Source organism: Corylus avellana, chromosome ca3, assembly GCF_901000735.1.
Source record: "Corylus avellana chromosome ca3, CavTom2PMs-1.0".
NCBI lineage: Eukaryota > Viridiplantae > Streptophyta > Magnoliopsida > Fagales > Betulaceae > Corylus > Corylus avellana.
The window spans coordinates 8,562,723-8,585,450 of NC_081543.1; the positions used below are offsets into that span (position 1 = coordinate 8,562,723).

The 22,728-nt window shown below is 35.9% G+C and overlaps 2 protein-coding genes across 4 annotated transcripts; one reads left to right on the top strand and one right to left on the bottom strand.

Moving 5' to 3' along the window:
- The first annotated feature begins 1,426 nt into the window (after positions 1-1,426).
- On the top strand, positions 1,427-12,292 carry LOC132174670 (oxysterol-binding protein-related protein 2A). 3 transcript variants are annotated; one of them, XM_059586310.1, is made up of 11 exons: positions 1,610-2,223; positions 3,811-4,176; positions 4,684-4,780; positions 5,846-6,288; positions 7,478-7,633; positions 8,829-8,996; positions 9,538-9,678; positions 9,935-10,165; positions 10,278-10,391; positions 11,203-11,393; positions 11,814-12,292. In XM_059586310.1, exons 1-10 carry the CDS (start codon positions 1,825-1,827, stop codon positions 11,380-11,382), a joined length of 2,295 nt encoding a protein of 764 aa, XP_059442293.1. In that variant the 5' UTR covers positions 1,610-1,824; the 3' UTR covers positions 11,383-11,393; positions 11,814-12,292. The 3 variants fall into 3 exon arrangements, with proteins under 3 accessions (XP_059442295.1, XP_059442293.1, XP_059442294.1); XM_059586311.1 differs by having other exon boundaries at positions 3,814-4,176; XM_059586312.1 differs by lacking the exons at positions 11,203-11,393; positions 11,814-12,292 and having other exon boundaries at positions 1,427-2,223; positions 10,244-10,365.
- A 4,782-nt stretch (positions 12,293-17,074) lies between these two features.
- LOC132176172 (protein NRT1/ PTR FAMILY 6.3-like) lies at positions 17,075-22,719 on the bottom strand. The gene is made up of 5 exons (XM_059588304.1): positions 22,587-22,719; positions 22,323-22,500; positions 22,180-22,219; positions 21,504-22,075; positions 17,075-18,073 (listed from the first exon to the last, which is right to left on the bottom strand). Exons 1-5 carry the CDS (start codon positions 22,690-22,692, stop codon positions 17,203-17,205), a joined length of 1,767 nt encoding a protein of 588 aa, XP_059444287.1. The 5' UTR covers positions 22,693-22,719; the 3' UTR covers positions 17,075-17,202.
- Positions 22,720-22,728: the final 9 nt, after the last annotated feature.

Sequence of the window (22,728 nt, forward strand, 5' to 3'; positions counted from 1 at the left end):
TTATTTATTTTTAATTTAAATTCATATAGAGGTCAAAATTGATCAAATGGGTCGTGTTTGGATCAATCAAACACAACTTGTTTATTAAATAGGTTATGCGGGTCGAGTCATGTCACATGCTTATCTAAATGAGTTATATTATGATTGAGAGGTTTAAATCGTTTAATTAAATAAGTCGTGTTCGAATCGACTTTTATTGAATTTAAGTGAGTTGACTCGTCACAAAAGTTGATGTGACTTATAAATTACTTTTAAATCAAAATTCAATAATGATTAATCTTAAATTCACCTTTAAAAAATATATATATTAAATTCAATTTTTAAAGTTTTTGGTAAAAAAAGAAAAAGAAAAAAGAAATGCTCTCTAGGCTACCATTAGTAATTAGGAGACTTGCCCAAAATAGTGTTTAAATAGATACTTAAAAGTACAAAAGGGATTTGGACACCATTCCATTCCTGGTAAACAACTATTCCAACGTATCTATCTCATTTCTTGAAAGAAGTGTTAAATACTATCAAAATTCACAAACAGCAAAAAGATACCAAAAATATAGCCGAGCCACTCAAAATAATATAAAAATACTATTCATAAATAGTATCACACCCGGATTTCGTGAGTATTTCAACTTCATCTCGAAAACCACTCAAAATATAACTTGCATCCATTACCATTTTTTTTTTTCATAATTTAATATATATATATTACAGTCATGATTTTCATAAAGAGAAATGTTTGTTTCAATAAAAAAAAAATGACAGAAAAATATTTGAATTGGATTATCTCCGGTTGATTTAAATTGAATTGAAAAATATTTAATTAATTATATTTGAAGAGTATTTTTGTCTTTTTATTTTTTTATGACAAAAATATACCTAAAATTCTCATTCATATATCACTCTTTTGGCAATTAAGAGTTATTGCCAGGAGGCAGGAGGCAGGAGGTGGAGGTACGTGTACTGGGTGAACTAGCTATTGAATGCTGAGAAAAATGATGGCAACAAGTAAATCAGAGACTCGAGTGAAACCTAAGGCCCCAAATTTGGCAACCTGGGAACAATTCCTCAATTGTACCATATTTTTATATATCACAAAAAGTTTATAACATTTAAATTAAATCAAACTCAACAAATTTAAAAAAAAAAAAAAAGGCAAAAAAAAAGGCTTTTTGTTTGGGCTATGAATAGTTAATTGAAAAGATGGTAAAACTGATGATTAGATTTACAGAGGAGGCAGTAAATGTGCGTTGGGAACAGCGCCCCATTAATCGCTGCAACAGTCCCTCCCTCCTCCTCTCGTCTTTGCTCAATCACACACGATATTTTACCGATAATTTCATTTAATTGCCCCCACCCCCAATGTCTCAGGACTCACCAATATCTCCTTCCCTCTCTCACAGTCTCTTTCTTCTAAAGCAAAACGAAGCAATCCAAGAATAAGTCCTTCTCAACTTTCGAACTCTGATTCGGCAGCTCTTCAATTACCTTTCTGCCCCCCGCGTTTATTTCCAACTGCTCCCCCTCCATTGCCGTCTCCTCTCTCTCTCTCTCTCTCTCTCTCTCATATATTATAACTATATATATATAGATATACGTGTGTGTATATATATATATATAATATAGTTGTACTATATCCCTTTGCCATGAATTGAAGCAACTAACAAGCGCTACTTATTATAGAAAATCCGTCAAAATCTCTCTCAGTTTCAGCGCTCAGCTCGTTCTTCGTAGCATTAGCTGTAGCTGTAGCAATCTGTGCTGTGCAATGGAAAACTCAATGTGAGACGACATTTTTTTATTTTTATTTTTATTTTTTGTGTTGCCAAAATGCGAGTGAAGGAAATGCATCCGCTGTGCTGCATATCGCTGGAGAGCCCCGGCGGGAGTGTGGGGGACCGATCCGCATCGTCGTCTCTGTGGAGGGCGAGGAGCTTGCCGGCGGGGTTTCCAGGCGGATCCGCCGGTAATGCGGGGGGATCGGAGAGCTCGGTGGCCGGGGTGCTCTACAAGTGGACCAATTACGGCAAGGGGTGGAGATCCAGGTGGTTCGTATTGAGGAACGGCGTCGTGTCCTACGCCAAAATCCGGCGGCCGGAGAATTTGAACCTCCTCGCGCCGGCGACCGATGACGTCAGGCTGATCGGAGAAATATCCGCCGATCGGCTCTCGAGAATGGACAGTGGGAGACGGAAGCACCGGAAAGATGTTGGCATTGTCCATCTCAAGGTATTATAAAATTTTAATTTCACGAGAAAATCTGCGGATCGCGAATCGCCGCTTTTGGCGGTATTTACACTGGAAGAGATTTCCTTTATAGGCAAAATCTTGGTTTATATTTCATGCTGTTTCTGATTGTTTTGGCAGATAAAAAATAAAAATAAAAAATAAAAAAATAAAAATAAAAACCACGAAAGAGTATAGAAGGCTTTGTTATCCGAGAGAGAAAAGCGTATGAACCAGGGGATTCTGGCATTGTTCGTCATTTTTGTTGTTTACTGTGATCTCAGTGGGGTTCTGTGACAACCTTTCTCTCTTCGTCGGTTTTGTAATTTCAATTTCATTTTTCAACTTTTTTACAGTTTAACTGGTTGTCAATGTATAGTGGGTCACATCAGCAGGTGGTGAGGGGGATTCATGGATAGGCTACGTTGTAGCCTTGTAGGCCTAGTTATTGCCCTCTGGTCACATCAGGAGTCGATCGGCATTGGTCGGATTTGAGCTCTCATATGTTCTTTCTCATATCCTTCTTGCTTGATTTCTGCTCTTTTTCTTTCTCCACGCTTTCTTTCTAAGATTTTCCCTAATCCTTATTTCCCAGTGCAATCTCATCCTCTTTAAGTTTGGTCGTATTTTTTTTATAACTTTTTGTTGCTTGCCTTGTTGTAAAGTTTCTGGTACTGTTTCTTTTACTCGAGGTGAGGAAGATTTTCTTTTTCTTTTTGGGATGCCACTGCCCTTTCGTTCTTAAAATATAATACTACAGGCAAATAGAAAGACGTGAAGCATTTCTTTATTTGGAAAAAAGGAAATGTGGAATAGTGCTGCGATCAGCTGGCGGGGATTATGTTTTCTGTGCAATTGAAATGGGTTTTTGTTTGTTACCTTCTTCTGGGTGTTGTTAACTTTGTTTGCTTTTACTTGTTGTGGGGTTAATTTGGTTTGAATGGTTAGTGGTTGCTTTTAAGTCACTAAAATATTTCAGGTATGGGTCTGATTTGTAGCATATAAACAAAGGAAAAATGTGGGGACTTTGAGGCCATTGCGTGGGGTTTCACTGTTTGAATATTCAAGTCTATGCTATTACTGTTTAGAAACAAGAAAAGAAAGGGGCATACTACTGTTTTGGTGATTTTAGGCAAAATCTCTCACTCACAGCCTATATATATATATATATATATATATATATATCCCTTACTAGATCTCAGTGCCGAATCCACCTCGTGTTCATTCTATAGCCCTTTTAGCTTTTTGGGTCTGGCGATGTTTTGGGTTTGGGTTTACATAACTGGTACTACTGCATGACGTCCCCGTCAAAATGCTGTTGGTGTAATTAGGAGTTTAAAAATGATGAGTAAGAATTTGGTTGTAAAAGGGTGAAGTACACCACTTGGGCTGGACCGAGCCTCATCTGGGTCTGTCTATATTCAATACATATCTTCGGCAGAGCTAATAATCTACATTATCTTAAATAGAAAATATCTGATGTGTAGGCCTATTTCCTCTGTTGACTTTTTTTGTTTTGTGAATTTATGTTAATTTTTAAGTGACATACACTTGTGTTATTTATAGACGTTGTTTTTTTGAAATTTTTAGCAGATCTCATCGTTCCGGGAGAGCAAGTCTGATGACAAGCGGTTTTACATATTTACTGCCACGAAGACCCTTCATCTGAGAACTGATTCGAAGAGAGATCGGGTGGCTTGGATACAAGCTTTGCGCTCAACTCGGAGCTTATTTCCACATAGACCACTGAGTGACAGTCTCTCCCTTTTACCACCAAATGATTTATCTGTGTCAACCGAAAGGCTTAAAAAGCGCTTACTTGATGAGGGGATGAACGAGAGCCTTGTAGAGGACTGCGAACAGATTATGCTTTCAGAATTCTCAGAAATACAAGGACAAGTTAAAGTTCTTTGTGCAGAACGATCCAATTTGCTCGACACATTAAGGCAGTTAGAGGTATATATTCTAGTTATTGTTATGCTTTGTCAATTTGTGGATTAATGCTATGATCAACTGGACAAAGCCTATGTCACCATTGAGTGATTTTATCAAGGGCCGCCACATCTTTTGTCATAGGACTCCATGCCTTCCTTGCATCCTTGGGTTTCCTATGATTTGTTACAGATCGATGAGAGAAAAATTTTAACCAATTTTTTTTCTCTTTTGTTGGTTTTTCAATTTGTTCTTCTTGACCTTTTCAGTATGTATTAATGTCCTTTCCACCTATCATCTCGACATCCTTATTCTGACAGTTACCATTCTTGATTGCCTGGGGGAGAGGGGGACCTACATGAGGGCAAAGGAAGTCCACGACTCTCCTATATTTTGAAAACTCCTTTCAATATTTTCTTTTGCTACAAGAACCTGCACATCGAATTAAATATTCTACCTTTTCTTAATGGAGTGAACAAATCATTCCTAGAGTAAGTGCGTTTATCTTCTATATTTACTTTGCATTTGCAGGCAGCTAATATCGAAGCTGAAGGCTCTGGAATTCATGATGCTGAATACCAACTGACCAAACATGAATTTTCCGGTCTAGGGCATGGAAAATACAGTGGTACGTATGATATATGCCTCCTAATTCTTTCTCTTCTTTTGCTATGTATTACCCACATTTTGTTTTCGATGTTTGTGGCAATAATGGAGCTAATCCATTGTTCAGTAAACAGATTAAGTTGAACCTATATTCAGATCTTTACAATCATTGACTCTGGAAACGGAACATTATGGCATAGCTCACAATAGCTTGGTTGAAGACTTTTCTGATCTGACCTTAGCTGAAATATCCATTCAAATTTGATAACACATTTCACTTCCAATATATACTTCGTTCTCTGACAAGCCTTCAAATGTAGCAAGTATAAGTAGAAGTCCATCCTTTGTATATTAGTTTGCTGAGTTCTATCTGTAAATCTTACATAATATGTCCTTGTTGAATTATTGCTGATGTTCAATCCTCGTTGAAATCATTTTTAGCTGTTTGTTGTTTTTGTTTCATCCACTATTTAGGAACTATGTTGACTTATCATTTAGGACGAATGGTTGCATTTTGAGTCATAGTGGTTTCTTTGACATTTTATTGATTGATTACTCTTACATGGAGTACTAGGTAGACTCTTTCTCTTTCTACAATGATAGAAAGATTACTTATTTGCTTGTGGTTTATAATTTTGCCCTTTATTGATTTAGTTAAAATGGAAAACCATTTGGTATATTATCTGGAGTTTATATTGTCAAAACAAAAACTAATCAATGGATTGATTTCTTTGCCACCCAAATTACATTTTGTTTAAGTCTATATTACACTGTACAGTCATCGTATTGAATTTCCTCAATTAAGTCATTTGTGGGTATTGCATGGATAATTGTGGCCAATTGTCAAGACCAAAACTAATCAATGGATTGATTTTCTCAACCACTCCTAATTATGTTTGTCCAGATAGTTTTGTTTAAGTTTAAAATACAGTTTATAATCATCATATTGAATTTCCTCAATCAAGTCATTTGTGGATATTGCATGGATAATGTGGTCAATTTCCCGCTGTCTGTGAGCACCATTATCTAGGTTTGTGTTTTAGCTTCTTACCATGTATGCATATTTCTTGACATTTATGGTTTATAGAATGCAGCACTACTGAATCATCTGATGATGTTGAGAAACAAGAGCTTGAGGAAGTGTCAGATGAAGATGAAATGTCCTTTCATGACACAAAGGAGTATTTTATTGAACCCACTGTTAATTGTGGGTTTATAAAAGGAACTTCAAATTATCTAGATAATTATATAGAAGCTGAACGTCGATCCGATGTGGAGAAAATGCAGACTAAGAATGAAGCTCAAAAGTTCGGACATCTGCCCTTTGAAAGGCGGAAAAAGCTTCCCGATCCAGTTGAGAAGGAGAAAGGGGTCAGTCTTTGGTCCATTATCAAGGACAATGTGGGAAAAGACCTCACACGTGTTTGTCTCCCTGTTTACTTTAATGAGCCAATATCATCTCTTCAAAAATGTTGCGAGGACTTGGAGTACTCTTTTCTTTTGGATCAAGCATATGAGTTCGGGAAAGCGGTAAGATTGATATACATTACTTATTTTCAGATACACTTATTAGTTTCTTGGTTTACTTATACTTGCAAAATGGACATAATGCGTTGATGGCTGTCCCCCAATCTTTACTAAAGGGATTTTTGTTTTTTGCTTAAATATTGTTGAATGCTGCAACATATTGGGCAAAGGACTGGTTGGGGTATGTTTGCTATGAGAGTTGATTGGATCCATTCTTTTTCACATAGTAATCAAGATGAATTGTTTGCGCTTCTGGTAATCGCTATAATATAGCTGTTTTATTTATTGCACGAATATCTGAACGGACCTCAAGTTATTACTATATTCATTTCATCTTTCATAAAGTGGTGTTAAGGTGTTTACTCATAAGCATTCCAAGCTTGGCCTGTAATGATTTTGATTAATCCATGCTTTTGCATAAGATGATCCTTACAGTGGTAATATTTGGAGCCTTCTTTATTGCATCATTTACCTCCACATTATTGTCTTATATTCCCATTCGGGTGCAACTTGCCTCCAGTTGATTCAGTTGTAAGAAATTAAGAACTGAACCAACCAAATGCGGGTCTACTACTCAACATAGAAGCAAAACTGAATTGGTTATAGAATCAAATCAAACCAAGTCAAACCAAATAATCTTCCAGTTGGTTTGATTTGCTTCCACTAGTTTATTTTTTCTTCAAAAAATATATATATTGTATTGGAAAAAGAAAAAGTATGGATAGAGAAAAAGATATAACATAGGCACAATAGATGAAGAGACATATTCTTTTTAGATTATTAAGTGTGGTGTATCTTTTTTTGTTTTTGTGTTTTTTCTTCATATGTATAAATTAGGACATATGTGAACTCAAGGTATTACGCGTAAAATGTTCCGTTCATGTGGGTTGGGTAATTCATCATTCAGGTTTAAAACTTTTGGACTAAAATCGAACCAAATTTGTCAAGAACCAAACAAAAACTAGTGAAATTGATCGGTTTGATTTGGGTACATGAGAACCAAGTGGCTCACCTAACTCCTATCGTTGGATATGATTCAGTTCAATAGATTATTCTTAGAATATGCTTTTTAATGACTTCTTTTGCATGTTTACTGCGGTTAAATGCTTTGTGAAGATCCAAGAATATAATTGTTGAGAAAATTGTTGAATCTGACAATTTGCTCCATTGGACCTGTGTATTGTGTAATCAGGGGAACAGTCTCCAGAGGGCTCTGAATGTTGCTGCTTTTGCGGTTTCTGGATATGCTTCCTGTGAAGGTCGACACTGTAAACCATTCAATCCTTTGTTAGGGGAAACTTATGAGGCTGACTTTCCTGAGAAAGGAATTCGCTTCTTCTCTGAGAAGGTACCGTCCAACCATTCACTTCTTCTTTGAGAAAGGAATAAACAGCAATTATATTCATCTTAAAGTGGAAAAGAGTTTCATCAACAATAAAGAGAAAATTGGCATGATGTATCACTTTCCAGAAACTGAAAAAATGACTTATATTAACTGTGCGAAAAACAGGATCTTGAATTAAGTCTTTACAATGGAATAGACAAGTGGCACCACCCATATGTAAAGTGGTAAATCAAATGACAAAATGGTACAAATTACATTTCTTACCCATTAAACGAAGAAAAGGCTACTATGTATAACCCTTAGGGAAAGATTTCATGAATATTTTGTCTGGAAGTTTGAAGATTGCGTTTGCGGTTCATAAGAATATTGGCATGATTGCGTTTAAAGAGAAAATTGGCATGATGTATCACTTTCCAGAAACTGAAAAAATGACTTATATTAACTGTGCGAAAAACAGGATCTTGAATTAAGTCTTTACAATGGAATAGACAAGTGGCACCACCCATATGTAAAGTGGTAATCAAATGACAAAATGGTACAAATTACATTTCTTACCCATTAAACGAAGAAAAGGCTACTATGTATAACCCTTAGGGAAAGATTTCATGAATATTTTGTCTGGAAGTTTGAAGATTGCGTTTGCGGTTCATAAGAATATTGGCATGATTGCGTTTAAAGAGAAAATTGGCATGATGTATCACTTTCCAGAAACTGAAAAAATGACTTATATTAACTGTGCGAAAAACAGGATCTTGAATTAAGTCTTTACAATGGAATAGACAAGTGGCACCACCCATATGTAAAGTGGTAATCAAATGACAAAATGGTACAAATTACATTTCTTACCCATTAAACGAAGAAAAGGCTACTATGTATAACCCTTAGGGGAAGATTTCATGAATATTTTGTCTGGAAGTTTGAAGATTGCGTTTACGGTTCATAAGAATAGTAAAAAAAAAAAATTAATTAATATGCGAATGTGTTCTTTCAGAACTTAAGAAGTATGAGCGGGAGGCATAATTACACACCTTGAATACATAATGCTGCTGTATGGCCATGTATATGCTTCAAGTATCTTTTAGTCACTTCCATAAGTGTACTGTGTACACTTTGAACCTATAATACCATAAATGCATAATCAAACAATTGACTATAATCTTAAATCCGAAATAATGTGATAATATGTTGATTCAAACAGGTCAGTCACCACCCAACACTCATTGCCTGCCACTGTGAAGGCAGAGGGTGGAAATTCTGGGGTGACAGCAACATCCGGGCAAAATTTTGGGGGAGGTCAATTCAGCTTGACCCTGTTGGAGTTCTGACCTTGGAATTTGATGATGGTGAAATTTTCCAGTGGAGCAAGGTGTGTGTTTCTGCATGATTGTGTTTGTGCAAAATATTGACTGCTCAATTGTCTTGATCTTGGATAAACTATTATAGGCCGCTGCCAAATCAAGATTGATTGGGCATAACCTGTTTTTACATACTTTGGTCAGCTTTCTTATTGATCCAAACCATTCAATTAGGTCCTCAGAAAACAAAGGTTGAAATACTTCGTAGTTTGCATAAATTCTTTGAAAAAAATGATTAACATCTTGCTTATATTTGAAAGGCTTATAACATTGCATATATAGGCCACAAAAGCAGGTTTTTTTTTTTTTTTTTTTTTTTTTTGGTTCAGTGAAAAAGGCACCAACTTTATAATATCAATGTTATTTCGTCTCATATATATTTTCCTTTAATCTGTTGAATAGTTTAAATTGTTGTAAAAGCTAATGGAATTATGTAAGTGAATGATGCCCTATCAAGTTTGATGTGGTGTTTCTCTATCATAATTTATCCACTTTACTCCTTTTGTATTGGGATGCCACAAATATTCTAAAGTATGATCATGCTATTCATAGGTCACTACAACTATCTATAATCTTATCCTTGGTAAACTGTACTGTGATCACCATGGGACAATGCACATACGTGGTAATCGCCAGTACTCATGCAAACTCAAATTTAAAGAGCCCTCTATTCTTGACCGAAATCCTCGCCAGGTTAGTAATGCATTGTACTTGTTGAGAATTCCATTTTGTGTGCTTGCCAGCCTGATTGTTGCTTCTTATGTTCTATAATTATCTGTAGAAGTTAGAAACTTCTAAATGCTTTACTGCTTCATCACCCTACATCTTTATGGGTCTACAATCCACATACTGTACCACTAGTCAGGATACAACCTGTTTGTCTAATTTAGTTGTTATTTTTTCTGACATAATTAACGGATTCATTAAATTATGTCCTACATCTACTCAGGTTCATGGATTTATTGAAGATGTTTCTGGAAAAAAGGTTGCAACCTTATTGGGAAAGTGGGACGACAGTATGTATTATGTTAATAATGATGGAAGTGGCAAGCCAAAGGATTATACTACCTCTTCCGATGCATCCTTGCTTTGGAAAAGGAGTAAGCCTCCTCCTAATCCCACTCGGTACAACTTAACTTCATTTGCAATCACATTGAACGAGCTGACACCTGGACTGCAGGTAGACATGATGTATTAAATCAATTTCTAAGTAGGCATTTTCATTTTCCTCTTATGCATCTCTAATTTCTTTTTATAGTTGTCTGATCCCGGGTATTTGATCACGGATTAAGGAGAAGCTCCCACCCACTGATTCGAGGCTTAGACCAGACCAGCGGCATCTTGAAAATGGGGAATATGATAAGGCGAATGCAGAGAAGCAGCGGTTGGAGATGAGGCAAAGAATGGTATACTTGGCATCTCACCTCCTCCTCCTCAACATCATGCACACACATCTTAGCTCATTTGCTATTTTTTTTGTTCCTCTTGTTGTGTGATTTTTACACTCTGAAAGCAAAAAATGTTCAGCCCAACCATGTTGTACTTGGCCTATGCGTATGTGTTTCTCAATGCGGCATTGAGAATGTTAGGGCACATGTTGGATGGGTTTTTGCTCTTAATTGTGCTTGCCTGCCTACCTAATGATAAGTACTGATCTTGCTTATTAAACTTTGAAAATATTGTATCATGGTTTAAGTAGAAGATTAGGTTAGGATTTGTTTGCTGCTTCTACTGAGATTTATGAGAAAAAGGGGGGCTGGATACTGTGGATGGTATAAATTGGCGTGTTGAGCTGCAAATGTCACAATGGACATTCAGAGCTGAATTAAAAATGAAGAAACCATAGTATGGCTGATAGCAACAAGTGCAAGTTGAAATGAGTCCTGTAACAAGTGACATTAAGTTTTCTGGTTTCTTGGGCTCTTAAATTTCCCCCAAGTAGTACCTACATTCTGACTTAGTTTCTACTGATTCCAGTCGTCTTGTTTTGCTTTTTCAGGTTTCTTTTAGTTTTGTTGTTAAGTTCTCTGTGTGGTCTTTTGTTTGTATACTTGATGGGGGAGAAAACATGTAGAGACTTTTAAATTAAAAAATTGTAAAACATAGTAGCGAGTATATCTACCTTCAAGCAGGGCCAACTTCAGATTTTATGCCCACATTCATCAAAGCATTTATTATTTTTATTTATTGGTGAACATCATGCTCCTCATTGTACAGTCAAGGAAATTACAAGAAAATGGGTGGAAGCCCAGATGGTTTGAGAGGGAAGGTGACAATGGAGCCTTCCGCTATGTCGGCGGATATTGGGAAGCTAAGGAGCAGGCAAACTGGAATGGATGCCCAAATATATTTGGTGAAATTAGCAAAGACCTTGTTGATCCCTTAGAAGTGTCATGATCTTAGTTCAGGTGTGTACTTACTCTACACCATATTGATCTTAAAATTTCACTAGTCTGCTATCGTTTGCTCTTGCATTAAAAATTCATACGTTACAAAAGCCTTTGAGTCCTAGTGGAAACAGTATAATTGTAATATGGGCCTGCCTCATTGTTTATGATGAAAGGAAAATCCAAAGCCTGAATATGTTTCAATGATTATTTCTTTTCAAAGACAGTATTCAAATCTGTCTGCCTGTCATAGTAAAAATGGAAAAAGAAAGAAAAGAGAAAAAGAAAATCCGTCTCCAAGTTCTCATATCCATTCACCACTTGATAAAAAATACATTCTCTCCAAGTTACTATGCCTTCTACTACACGTCACTGAACCTGTTTGTTAGAATTGCACAGTAAAATTTTAAATTGACTTGAATGTGTTTGTGATAAATGCAGGACAAATAGAAATCCTTTACACCACTGTTAGAGAGCAAACTGGCAAGAAATAGCCTGGTTGTTCTTGATTGGCGAAGTTGGTTTGGGCGGACTGGTGGAGAGCTTATCTTTCAAGTCTTCATCAATGATTAGTAGATCAGAAGCCTAGTGTATCTTTTTAATATTGGTGTTGTCTGCAGCGGGGTAATTTGTGTAATGTAATCTTTCTCTTTCTCTCTCTCTCTCTCTCTCTAGCATTTATATCATTTTTATTCTGTAATTTCTTAGAAATAAAACAAACAAAGAAGGTACTTTTGCCATCAGTTTAAAGATGTAATTTCTTTGTTCAGGCTATTAAGAGCAGTTCTTCTTCCTTGACCTTCCTTCCAATATGCGAGCAATCAACCAAATGTTGAGAGCCATTATGGTGGTTTTTGATAACATTTGTTAAGAGGTGGTTTTTGTGTTTTGATGTTAAATAAGAGTGAGAGTAGTTATGAGTTTTTGTGTTGAAAGATATTTGTTATTGTTTTTACCGTCTTGGTGAAAAAGGAAAGAGAGGAGTTAGTTAGCAAACGGGCTATTCTTACTTGCCTTTGAGAAACTTATCACGTTGTCATTCAAGTTGGCCAAATCCTTATAGCTGCTTCAGTCTTTGGGCCTTTTTGGTTTTGTCTCCATGCTAAAGAAGAGTTGATGAACAGCTGAAAGATCCTCCATTACCCATCTTCCTTGGTCCTTCATGACTCGCTCTTTCATGGGTTGCTCGATTTTGATCCTTATTTGTGAGAACAAGTTTAAATTTTGTACACAGATGAGTTGCTTCCTTCTCCCATCGGCCGGCAGTTCATAAACCTGTGTTAATAGCTGGCTGCATTTGCAAACTCTCAGTGATTATTTTTGGGGCTGTTTTGTTAATGTGGATGAAACGTTGGGAGTCTGCAAACACCCAAGCGACGTCATCCCGACTTGTCAGACAATCTGGACCCCAACAAGCATGCCATAGCCGCCGTGGTGGAGCGGCACTCGCTGCAGCTCATTTTCCTTCCTTTCTTTTTGCGAAGTTGGTTTCATGTTCTTCACCTTTTTCTTCCTTCGTTTCTTTCCACTATTTGACCTTTTCAGTGCTTTCTTTCATGGGCGGAGGTGGCCCCCGCGGCCACCCTAGATGGGCTGGATGTGGCCTGCGTGGCCACCTCCGCCCGATGGGGTGGCCGGATCAATTTTTGTTTTTTTTTTTAAAAATAAAAAATAAAATTGATTTTTTAGGGTTTAGGTAGAATAATCTGGTGTGGTAGTGTTTTTTCCTTAAACTTAGGTTTATTCGAAAATGATGAGGTGTCACTTGATCAGTGGTGGGTACAAAGGGGCGGGTTTATACCACCTCCTTATAGAAGTCACTCTCAACTCTTTATACCTAGCCATACACCCTTTTCTTTCCCCCCACCTTTTTCATCTTTTATTTCTTCTACAAAACACATGCACAAACTCTAGGCCAAACAAATTTCATCATCTCTCTCTCTCTCTCTCATCTTTTTTAAGAATACTAGGGGTACAAACAAGCCGAGTTTGGACTAGCTTCCCTTGTCCAGGCTCGGCTCATTAGAGTTGGATCCTTGTTCGAGCTCGGGCTCGAGTACTCAACTCAAGCTTGGCTCGTTTAAGTACATTTGAGTTTCTTATTTTACTATAAAATTAAGAAGAAAAAAAAATTGACACTAATTTGCTTAATGCTAGTATAAAGGAGTCAAAAGATGATTTTAATCACAAAACCTTGAACAAAACCTGATTAGAATCATAGAATGTATTGAATTTGAACATTTAACTACCATGCAGTAGCAGTATGCTACTATCACTCTTGACTCTCCAAAGTCAATCCAAGTATGAAGTATCCAACAATTCCATTTCCTATTACATTATTAAATATTTGATATTTACATTTCAACTATACCATACAAAATGAAGGGGCTGTAAATACAACTCAAATATGAAAAACCATTACAATTTACAAATCAAAATTATGCACCAACTCCAGTCCCCATTAAATTAGCTCAGCAACGCCTTCAACATCATGCCGTGTTGTTTAACTTCATTTGATTACACCAACTTCAAATTCACTTAAATAAAACATGTGCTTACACTAACAAAAAAAATAAATAAATAATTAGATCATATGATTTAATCCCTTGCTTTATTTACACTTTCGGTCTTCTTTTTTTTTTTTGAGGGAGGGTCTAAATTTGTTAAGGGATTGTTAATAACACAATTTAATGTGCCTAAGACAGAAAATCAAAAACATGGTATATTTAATAACACATACATGGTAAAAATGATTAGTGAGGCAATATCAATATGTTTCCAGAAAATCATAAACAATTTATAAACAAAGATATAGTAGGCAGCAACATCATAATATAAAAAATCATAATTATACACCAACTCCAGTCCGGCTGTCTCCATTCAAATCAGCTCAACAACTCATTCAATTCAACAATAAACATCATGCCATGTTGTCTAACTTCATTTGGTTACACCAACTTTAACTTCAATTAAATAAAACCAATGCTTACACTAACAAAAAAAAAAAAAAATCATACGATTTAATCCCTTGCATTATTTATACTTGTTGTCTAAATTTGTCAAGTGATGTTTAATAACACAATTTAATGTGCCTAAGACAGAAAATCAGAAAATAGTATATTTAATAATACATACTTGGTAAAAATGGTTACGGAGGCAATATGTTTCCAGAAAATGATAAACACCATATAAACAATACATTATTGCACTAGCACAGAGACTCAAAAAATCAAATACTTAAATAAAGATATATCAGGCAGGATCAGTATAATATAAAAAATAAAAATTATACACCAACTCTAGTCCGACAGTTTCCATTCAAATCAGCTGAGCAACTCCTTCAACTCTAAGTGCATTGTATAATATGGTACGCCGGTACATGCGGGATAATGATTATGAGCTTAATATATATGTTAACTTTATGGTCAAATGCGTGTGTTATATATATGATTCTTGGATTCAATGGTTGTTTCGTATTGGCGCAACCATGTTTGATTGGCGGTCACTACAAGACGTACATCATTAGTAGCATGGGCCACCCGAAGTCGGACTCGGTCAAGCTACTAGTGTTATGGACGGTAGCGTATAATGGCCAAAGCACCGACATTGTATTACAGGCCCATCGGGACAACGCCAACCCTGCTGAGAAGGGGTAACATCCCTGGTATATGAGAGATAAATGCAAAATTGGTCCTTGTAGTTGGCCTAAATTTCAAATCACTCCATGTGGTGTAACGAATAATTTATTGGTCTGTATAGTTGACCTAAATTACAAATTACTATATGTGGTATAAAAAATAATTTATGGGCTCTCAGGGTAAACCAAAATAACAATTTAAATTAACCTAACATCATCTATCCCCAAAATTTTACTCCGTGCGTAACCTTCCCTCATTTTCATATTCCTCACCACAATTTGTGAGCATTTTGCGAGAATTTGACAGTCGCATTTTGTGAAGTAGCTAAGGAAGATGAGGGAGGGTTATGCACATGGTCAAATTTTGGGGAAATAAGAGATTAGGTTAATTTACTGTAACAGTATGACGTGGATTGAAGGCTGATGTCTAATCTTAGTTGGCATTCTAAAATGATGTAAAAAATCCTACCTATCATTTTTGAAAGGTAGAAATTAATAATAACATGTGTTACGTTTTTATTGGGTATAACGTGGCAACGTGATAGATTTTGTTAAGTTTCTTAACGGAAATTTATTTTAGGAAGTAAACAGTTATTTTGGCATACCTTGAGGACTTATAAAATATGTTTCATACTACAGGGAGTGATTTTTAATTTAGGCAAACTATAGGGGCTTATAAATTATTTTTTATACCACTTGGAGTAATTTGTAATTTAGATCAATCACAAGGACCAATTTTGCTTTTATCTCTTCAAATGACATGTACATCGTTTGCATTTTTACTCACTAAGTCGTCAGACTAACCCTTATATTATTTCCCCTCCATTATGTAAAATTGCATTTTTTAGCTAGCTTAGCTGAGAATAGATCTGGGAAGACACCTAATCATTATGAGGACTTGGACTCGGTATGGTTGAAGTTGATGTAGGATGCTGACAGATCTATTTGTCTCGAGATGCTCAACATCATCTTTATGCTTTATTTTGTTGAACATAAGCCTTAGTTTATTCAGAACAGTTAGTAGTGATATTTATATTTTGATGACCAGTCTCTGAACGATACATTTGGAGACCTATGCATGTTATGATACTTTCAATTTTACTCTGGTTGTTATAATTGCAGTTTTAAATTATTGCTATATTTGTACCTTAGTCAAAGTCTTCTACTGCAGTCTCTTTATTTGGAGAGAATGTGATTCCCGAGTCTTGTTCCTTGAGGAAAAAGACTGAGAGGTGAACCATTACTAGTTAATTGATTTCGCTGGGGTGTTACATTTTTCCACTAACATGTAGCGTTCAGTCATATCAGGGCCATTCCCCCAATCGCCGAATTTGAGTGGTACATGGATTAGCCTCCTACGCCATACTCAGCATCAAGCCACTGTATATATAAACTTTACCCGGTAAAGGTAAAATGATTTTTTTTTTTCCTAATCTTCCTACTCTTGCCAAAAACTCTTGTAATATTGTCATTATGCATTATCTAGAGTGATAATTGACTGAAGCATCGAAACTATTTCCCACCGGCCTGCTTGGACAAATTCTTGTGCCTAATTGTTTTCTCTTTTACCGGTGTTGTTTTGTCATCAATCGAAAATTGAACCAACAAGTATCATCCACTCTAACTTGAGCAGGAATGTTAAGGAAGGCAATGAACACCAAGGAAATCAATCAACCAAAAAAGGCAACTCAAAATTCACCAATCGGCAAACCAAAAATTCACAGCAACAATAATTAAAACAACTACCACACATGTTGGACAAGGCTAACATATTCCATATTCAGTGCAATATGTCCATATCCAATTTCATCGTGTTAATGAGTGTTGATACATGATTTGTTATTTGTCTCCCATTCTGTGTATAAATAGACTGCATTGTGAACATAAAAATCATATATATATATATCATAATATCATCAAGGAAATATAGTTCTCTCACTGAATAAGTTTTTTTTTTTTTTTTTTTTTTTTTCTTTCTATGTTTACCTTGTACGGTTTCTATCTCTAATTTCAGAGTTTTGAAATGCATTGCTCATCTACTTTGTTACCCAAAAGCCCATATCTTGTGGTGATTCTTGCTGCTTATAAATTTCAATTCCATTCTTCTTTTGTACACAAAAAGGTTGCAAACTACATTGAAGGAGGAAGGAGTTGATATAATACAAAAAACTAAAATGAAAACTAGAGAAACTCTCATGCATGGCAACTTGGATCTACTTCCTCCAACTCTATTCCCTCTTCAGCAAGCCTCTTGTCTTTGTAGACGTACCACTTTGCACAAACCAAATATACCACCAAATTCAAAGCACTCAAAATCGCCAAAAGCCAATAGAAATCGTAAAGCTTCCCTTGATTGAGATTATCTGCAAGCCAAGGTTTCTTGTTCCCAGTCACCTTGTGCACTACAGTAACCAACAAAGAGCTAACGAAGAACCCCAGCGAAAGTGTGCTCAGAAATAGCCCAGTGCTTATCGTCTTCATCCCTTTTGGACACTCCCTTAGGAAGAAATCAAGCTGCCCTATGTACGTAAAGGCCTCCCCAGATCCCACAAAGAAAAACTGGGGAACCAGCCAAAACACACTTAATGGGATCACGGCCGTTGGATCATCCGTCAAAGCATGCGATCGTGCGGCCTTCAAACGCTTTAGCTCAGTGAGCGCTGCTGCCACCATTGCAAAGATTGAAAAGACAAGACCAACCCCTATGCGTTGTAGTGGGGTGAGGCCTTGTGGGTTTTTAAGTAATTTTCCTGCGATGGGAACGATGATTCTGTCGTAAATTGGGACAGTCAAGAGAATGCTGCCGACGAAGAAGACTGTCAGGGAAGCTGCCGGGATCTGAAAGGAGCCAATCCGACGGTCCATGGTGGTTGCTTGGGAGACGGAGAATGTGGTCATTTGGGCATAGACGGTCCAAAACATGATAGTGGTGGCCCAGATGGGTAACATTCTGATCACCAATTTCACTTCTTCAACATCTATCAAGGTTGATACATACCACTTGTTAACGGCTGTGATGCTGCCACCCATTTCCGGGTACTTGATTGCTGCCTTGTCTAAGAAACTGCATATATAGGCCAATATTTGTTAAAGAAAATAAAGAAAAAAAAAATCTACAATTATTTTTAATCTGGTATGTTTAGGTTGTGAGATTTCTAATGTGGGTGTCATGATATGAAGTAGATATAAACATGAGAAATACTATATGTATATATATACAATACATGCACTCTATTTTAGTAGTGGGATTCCTAGCAATTATATGTGTGAATTGTAGCAATTTTGGCAAGTAATGTGATAAAATTTCATATAAAATTCACTTGATCAAATAAATTTTTCGTTTGTCCGACTATCTACCCAAGCAAGTGAGGCTTATACATGATATCACCTTATCTATTCAAATGGCTAGCAATTCATGCATGTAATTGTCACGGATCTTTATCCCCATTCTACCCATATGATATAAATTTGATGTGGTACGTTGATGGACACTACTATATCAGCCCAATGAAATAAGAAAAATAAGAAATGTTATATGCACTTCCAATTGCTTACTTCTAAATATATATTCTTCGAAGTGCCATTGAAAATCACTATAGTGCTATAAATTCTCTCATGGTCCTTCTCTCATCTTTTTTACTTTTTAAAATCACAATTAGATTTGTAGAACCCATATGAACCTCACAAATCTAATTATGATTTTGAGAAGTGGGTGAATGAGAGAGATGGGCAAGGAAAAGAAATTAATCATTTTCGTAGATTTTGGATGGATCACCATTAATCTTTGAATCTAATGATAATTTTCAATAAAAACATGAACTTAAAGAATAAAGGACAAAGTTTTCCTCCACCATATTCTATAAAAATGACATGCGTCATTTTTCATATAAGTAGCATATTTTTTAAATAACATGAGAGAAGCATATGTTTTTTGAATAAAATTTCTTTCAACTTTATCCTTGCAATTAAAAAAAGCATGTGCTTCTCATATTAAAAGTGACACATATCAATTTTATAAAATAGGTTAGTGGAAAAATTTGTCCAGGAATAAAAGCACAAAACATTTCTCATCTGCACACAGTTTTCCTCTGAACCGAGTTGGAGGAATTTCCTCTAACCTACTCTATAAAATTGACATGCGTTACATTTCATGTGAGAAATATATGTTTTTTAAATAGCAGAGGAAAAGCAAAGCATATATTTTTTGAATAAAATTTATTCAAACTTTATCATTGTAATTAAAAAAAAAAACATATGCTTCTCACATGTGAATGACCCATATCATTTTTATAGAATAAGTTGAATAGTTAGACCAAAACTCTATCCTTCTCATCGTTGATGGGCAAAGAGTCGGTGGACAACGTCATTACAGCTTTTCCATTCATATGAAGGCAAGAAATATATGCATGGACAGAGAGATCTCTAAAACAAACTGCAAATTTTCTATTAATAGAATATATATATGATGAAACGAAAGAGAAAGTGTCCGTGAGTGAGGGCATTAGCTGGGGTGGGTGGGATTGGGAAGTGCATAATGCGAGACAAGAGGGCGTGAGAATCGATTACAGAGGTCAGAGAGACACCGCTGCCATAGCCTCTCGTGACGTGATCCTCTTTTGATCCCTTTGTAAATCGCACCATGGGGCTGAGATATACATGCATGTTACACCAACACGGGCAGTGTGTTTTTCTTCTCTTTTTTGTTTTTGTTTTTTTTTTATATATATATATATATTGTGCTTTTTAAAAAAAAAAACAAAAAACTTTTTTCTGAAATATTAGTTTGAGTAATAACAAGAGATTAAGAGTGATTGATTTAATATAAAGGTGAAATAAAATATTGACCATTTTGAGAAAAAAAGCCAAAAAAAAAAAAAAAAAAAGGGAAAACTTGACAAAATTTTCTTAAACTTTCACGCGTTTTGAAATTATTTTTCTAATGTTCAAAAACTCTTAATTTAGAGTATCGAACTTTTAATTTTTTGCAATATCTAAATCTGTTTGAAAATACTGTTAAATCTTATCAAAATTTTCAAAATACTTTTATATAAAAAAAAATTACAAATATTAAGGCGTATGTATTTTCCTGAATTTTTGCAATTATTTTATTTTATTTTTTTATAATAAAAAATAAAGATATTTTATAAATTTTGACAAAGATTTAACATAAAATCCTAACGAAATGGGAACATTTCAAAAAGTTGAAAGTTCTATACCCTAAATTAAGAGTTTTTGAAGATTAAGAGAGTAAGCATTATTAGCAGTTTCACCAAATTTTACTTACTAAAATAATTAAAAGTACACATTTCTCTATTTTAACTATTAATTTTTTTTTTAGCACCACAGCCACATCACAATTTTAACAATCTATTTTTACTATTCTATTTAAATATTATTGTTCAAAAATTTGTTTATTCTTTCTTTTAACTAATAAAGGAGGAGAGAAACAAAAAAGATAAGGGGAAGAGAGAAAGTGAGAAACCATTTTTTTTTTCAATTGGTAAATGAATAATACTCAATATTAATAGTGAGTACTCTTTGCTCACTATTTTTTTTTTTTTCAATCAAATTGGTGAAGTTGTAGAGGAGAGTTTTTAAGCATTTTCATTAAATTGTCTAATCAAATAACAAAAAAATGATTTTTGTTTGAGTGCTAATAGTGTTCTAATGTCAAAACACATGACAATTCATGTAAGTTTTGTAAAGTTTCTCTTAATTATTATTATTATGAGAAAAATGAGAAGAAAGAAAAACAATGAGGGGAGGGGAATTTGGCAAACCGTGGCATGATTCCTTTGGAGAATGAAACAAAAAGCAGATAATATTAAGAAATGAAAAAGTAATTCTATGCTGACATATTGCATGTTGATTGAAGCAAATGGCATCCCATCAATTACCGTTAACTGAAAAAGGACGTAACCTGACCAAACAAACTAAGCTGTCCATTTCATGGGACCCAGGTTGCGGCTGCCCACGGCACTAATTAATGATTCTAGACTTCTAGTATTTGATTGGCACATAGATAGATAGATACTTGTCCATCGCTCTATACAGATGAACCCAATTGTTGGATCACCCCTCATTCATTGTTCAATATATGTACCGTCGAGAATTTACCAAAATGTGAAAATATATATATATATATATATATATATATATATATATATATATTCTTATTTATTTATTGTTTGGTAAATGGTAAGTGTATTCTTATTTTCAAATGGAGATGGAATTCATTTTTGCAACTCCAACACTACATTCCAAGTTGTATCTCAGCTCTTTTTTATTTTTATCTTTTTTTTTTTGTTAAAATACTTAAAAATATTCCTATTTTTTTTAATTTCAAAAACAATATATGAATATTTATATATATGAGGGTGAGGGAAATGGAAAAGCAGTTTTTAGTTTTTATTTTTATTTTTTATAAGTAAAATGGAAAAGCAGTTAATATAGTTGGTTGAGGGTTGAGGTAGATAGGTGTAGTAACCACTAACCGGAATTGTTTGGTATGGGGCAATCTCTGCTTCTTCTTCCACGGTCCCTCGTCTTGAATGTCATCGACGTTGAACAGAAACGATGAATCCGAAGGAAGTTTCAAATCCCTCTTCCGCCAGGCAGCGACAAACACGGCAGCAATCTGCGTCAGCGGGCTACCGGCGAGCTTCTTGTACCGGTACCGCCTCGTGCCCGACAAGAACACAACCAACCCAAGCAGAATGGCGAATGCGCAGATTCCGTAACCCCACTCCCTCCCAAGATTGTCCTGGATGTACACCAGAACTGTCACCGCCCCTAGCGATCCGATGCTTATGAAGAAGAAGAACCAGTTGAAGAAGTTCGTCATTTGGAGCCTTTCCCCTTTGTCGGAATCGTCAAACTGGTCCGACCCGAATCCTGACACGCTTGATTTTAGACCCCCGGTGCCCAGGGCGGTGAGGTACAGCGCCATATACAGAACTACTAGCTGATTGCCGCTTGCCGGGATGCAGGGTCGAACACCGCCGGCGGTGCATTTTGGGGGTCGGAGGCTGGGGATTACGGTTGAGATTGTCAAGATCGTGACACCCTAATCACCAATCGATCGAGGAATCAAATCAAGAACTCCTACAGATGCCTATTTAAAATTTAAAAAAAAAAAAAAAAAAAAAAACAGAGTAGAAGAAATCTTACAGCTGCTTGTACGATGGCGAAGATGGCAATTGTGAGATACCTGGGAAAAGGGTAAGCAAATCAAGCATATTTAGCAAGTTTTAATGGAGTATTTAGGAATGGGAAGAACAGGAAGAGTGAAGTGAATTTTTAGAGTATTCAACCTCCCAAGAAAGGTGTCTGCAATAAAGCCGCCGAATAAACAGAGCATGAAGGAGGTGCCGAGGAAGTTGGTGACTGTGTTGGCAGCGGTAGCATTTCCCAAATGCATTGTAGAAGTCAAATAAGTCACCAGATTGACGGCGATACCCAGCGTCGTTAACCTCTCCATTGCCTCTCCGCCTGAAGAAAAAGTAACGGATCATTAGTATGGAAGAAGATCAGGAATAAAGGTAGAAAAATATATATAAAAATGGTGGATGTGAGACCCAAAATCATGGCGGCGGCGGTCCATCCGCCGGTTTTAGACCTCTCGGCTGGACGGCCTTTGTAGTCCCAGGCATCTGGGAGGGTTTCCCCTTGTGCAGTACTCATTGTGTTGTTTTTTCTTTATCAGGAGGATTGCTGAAA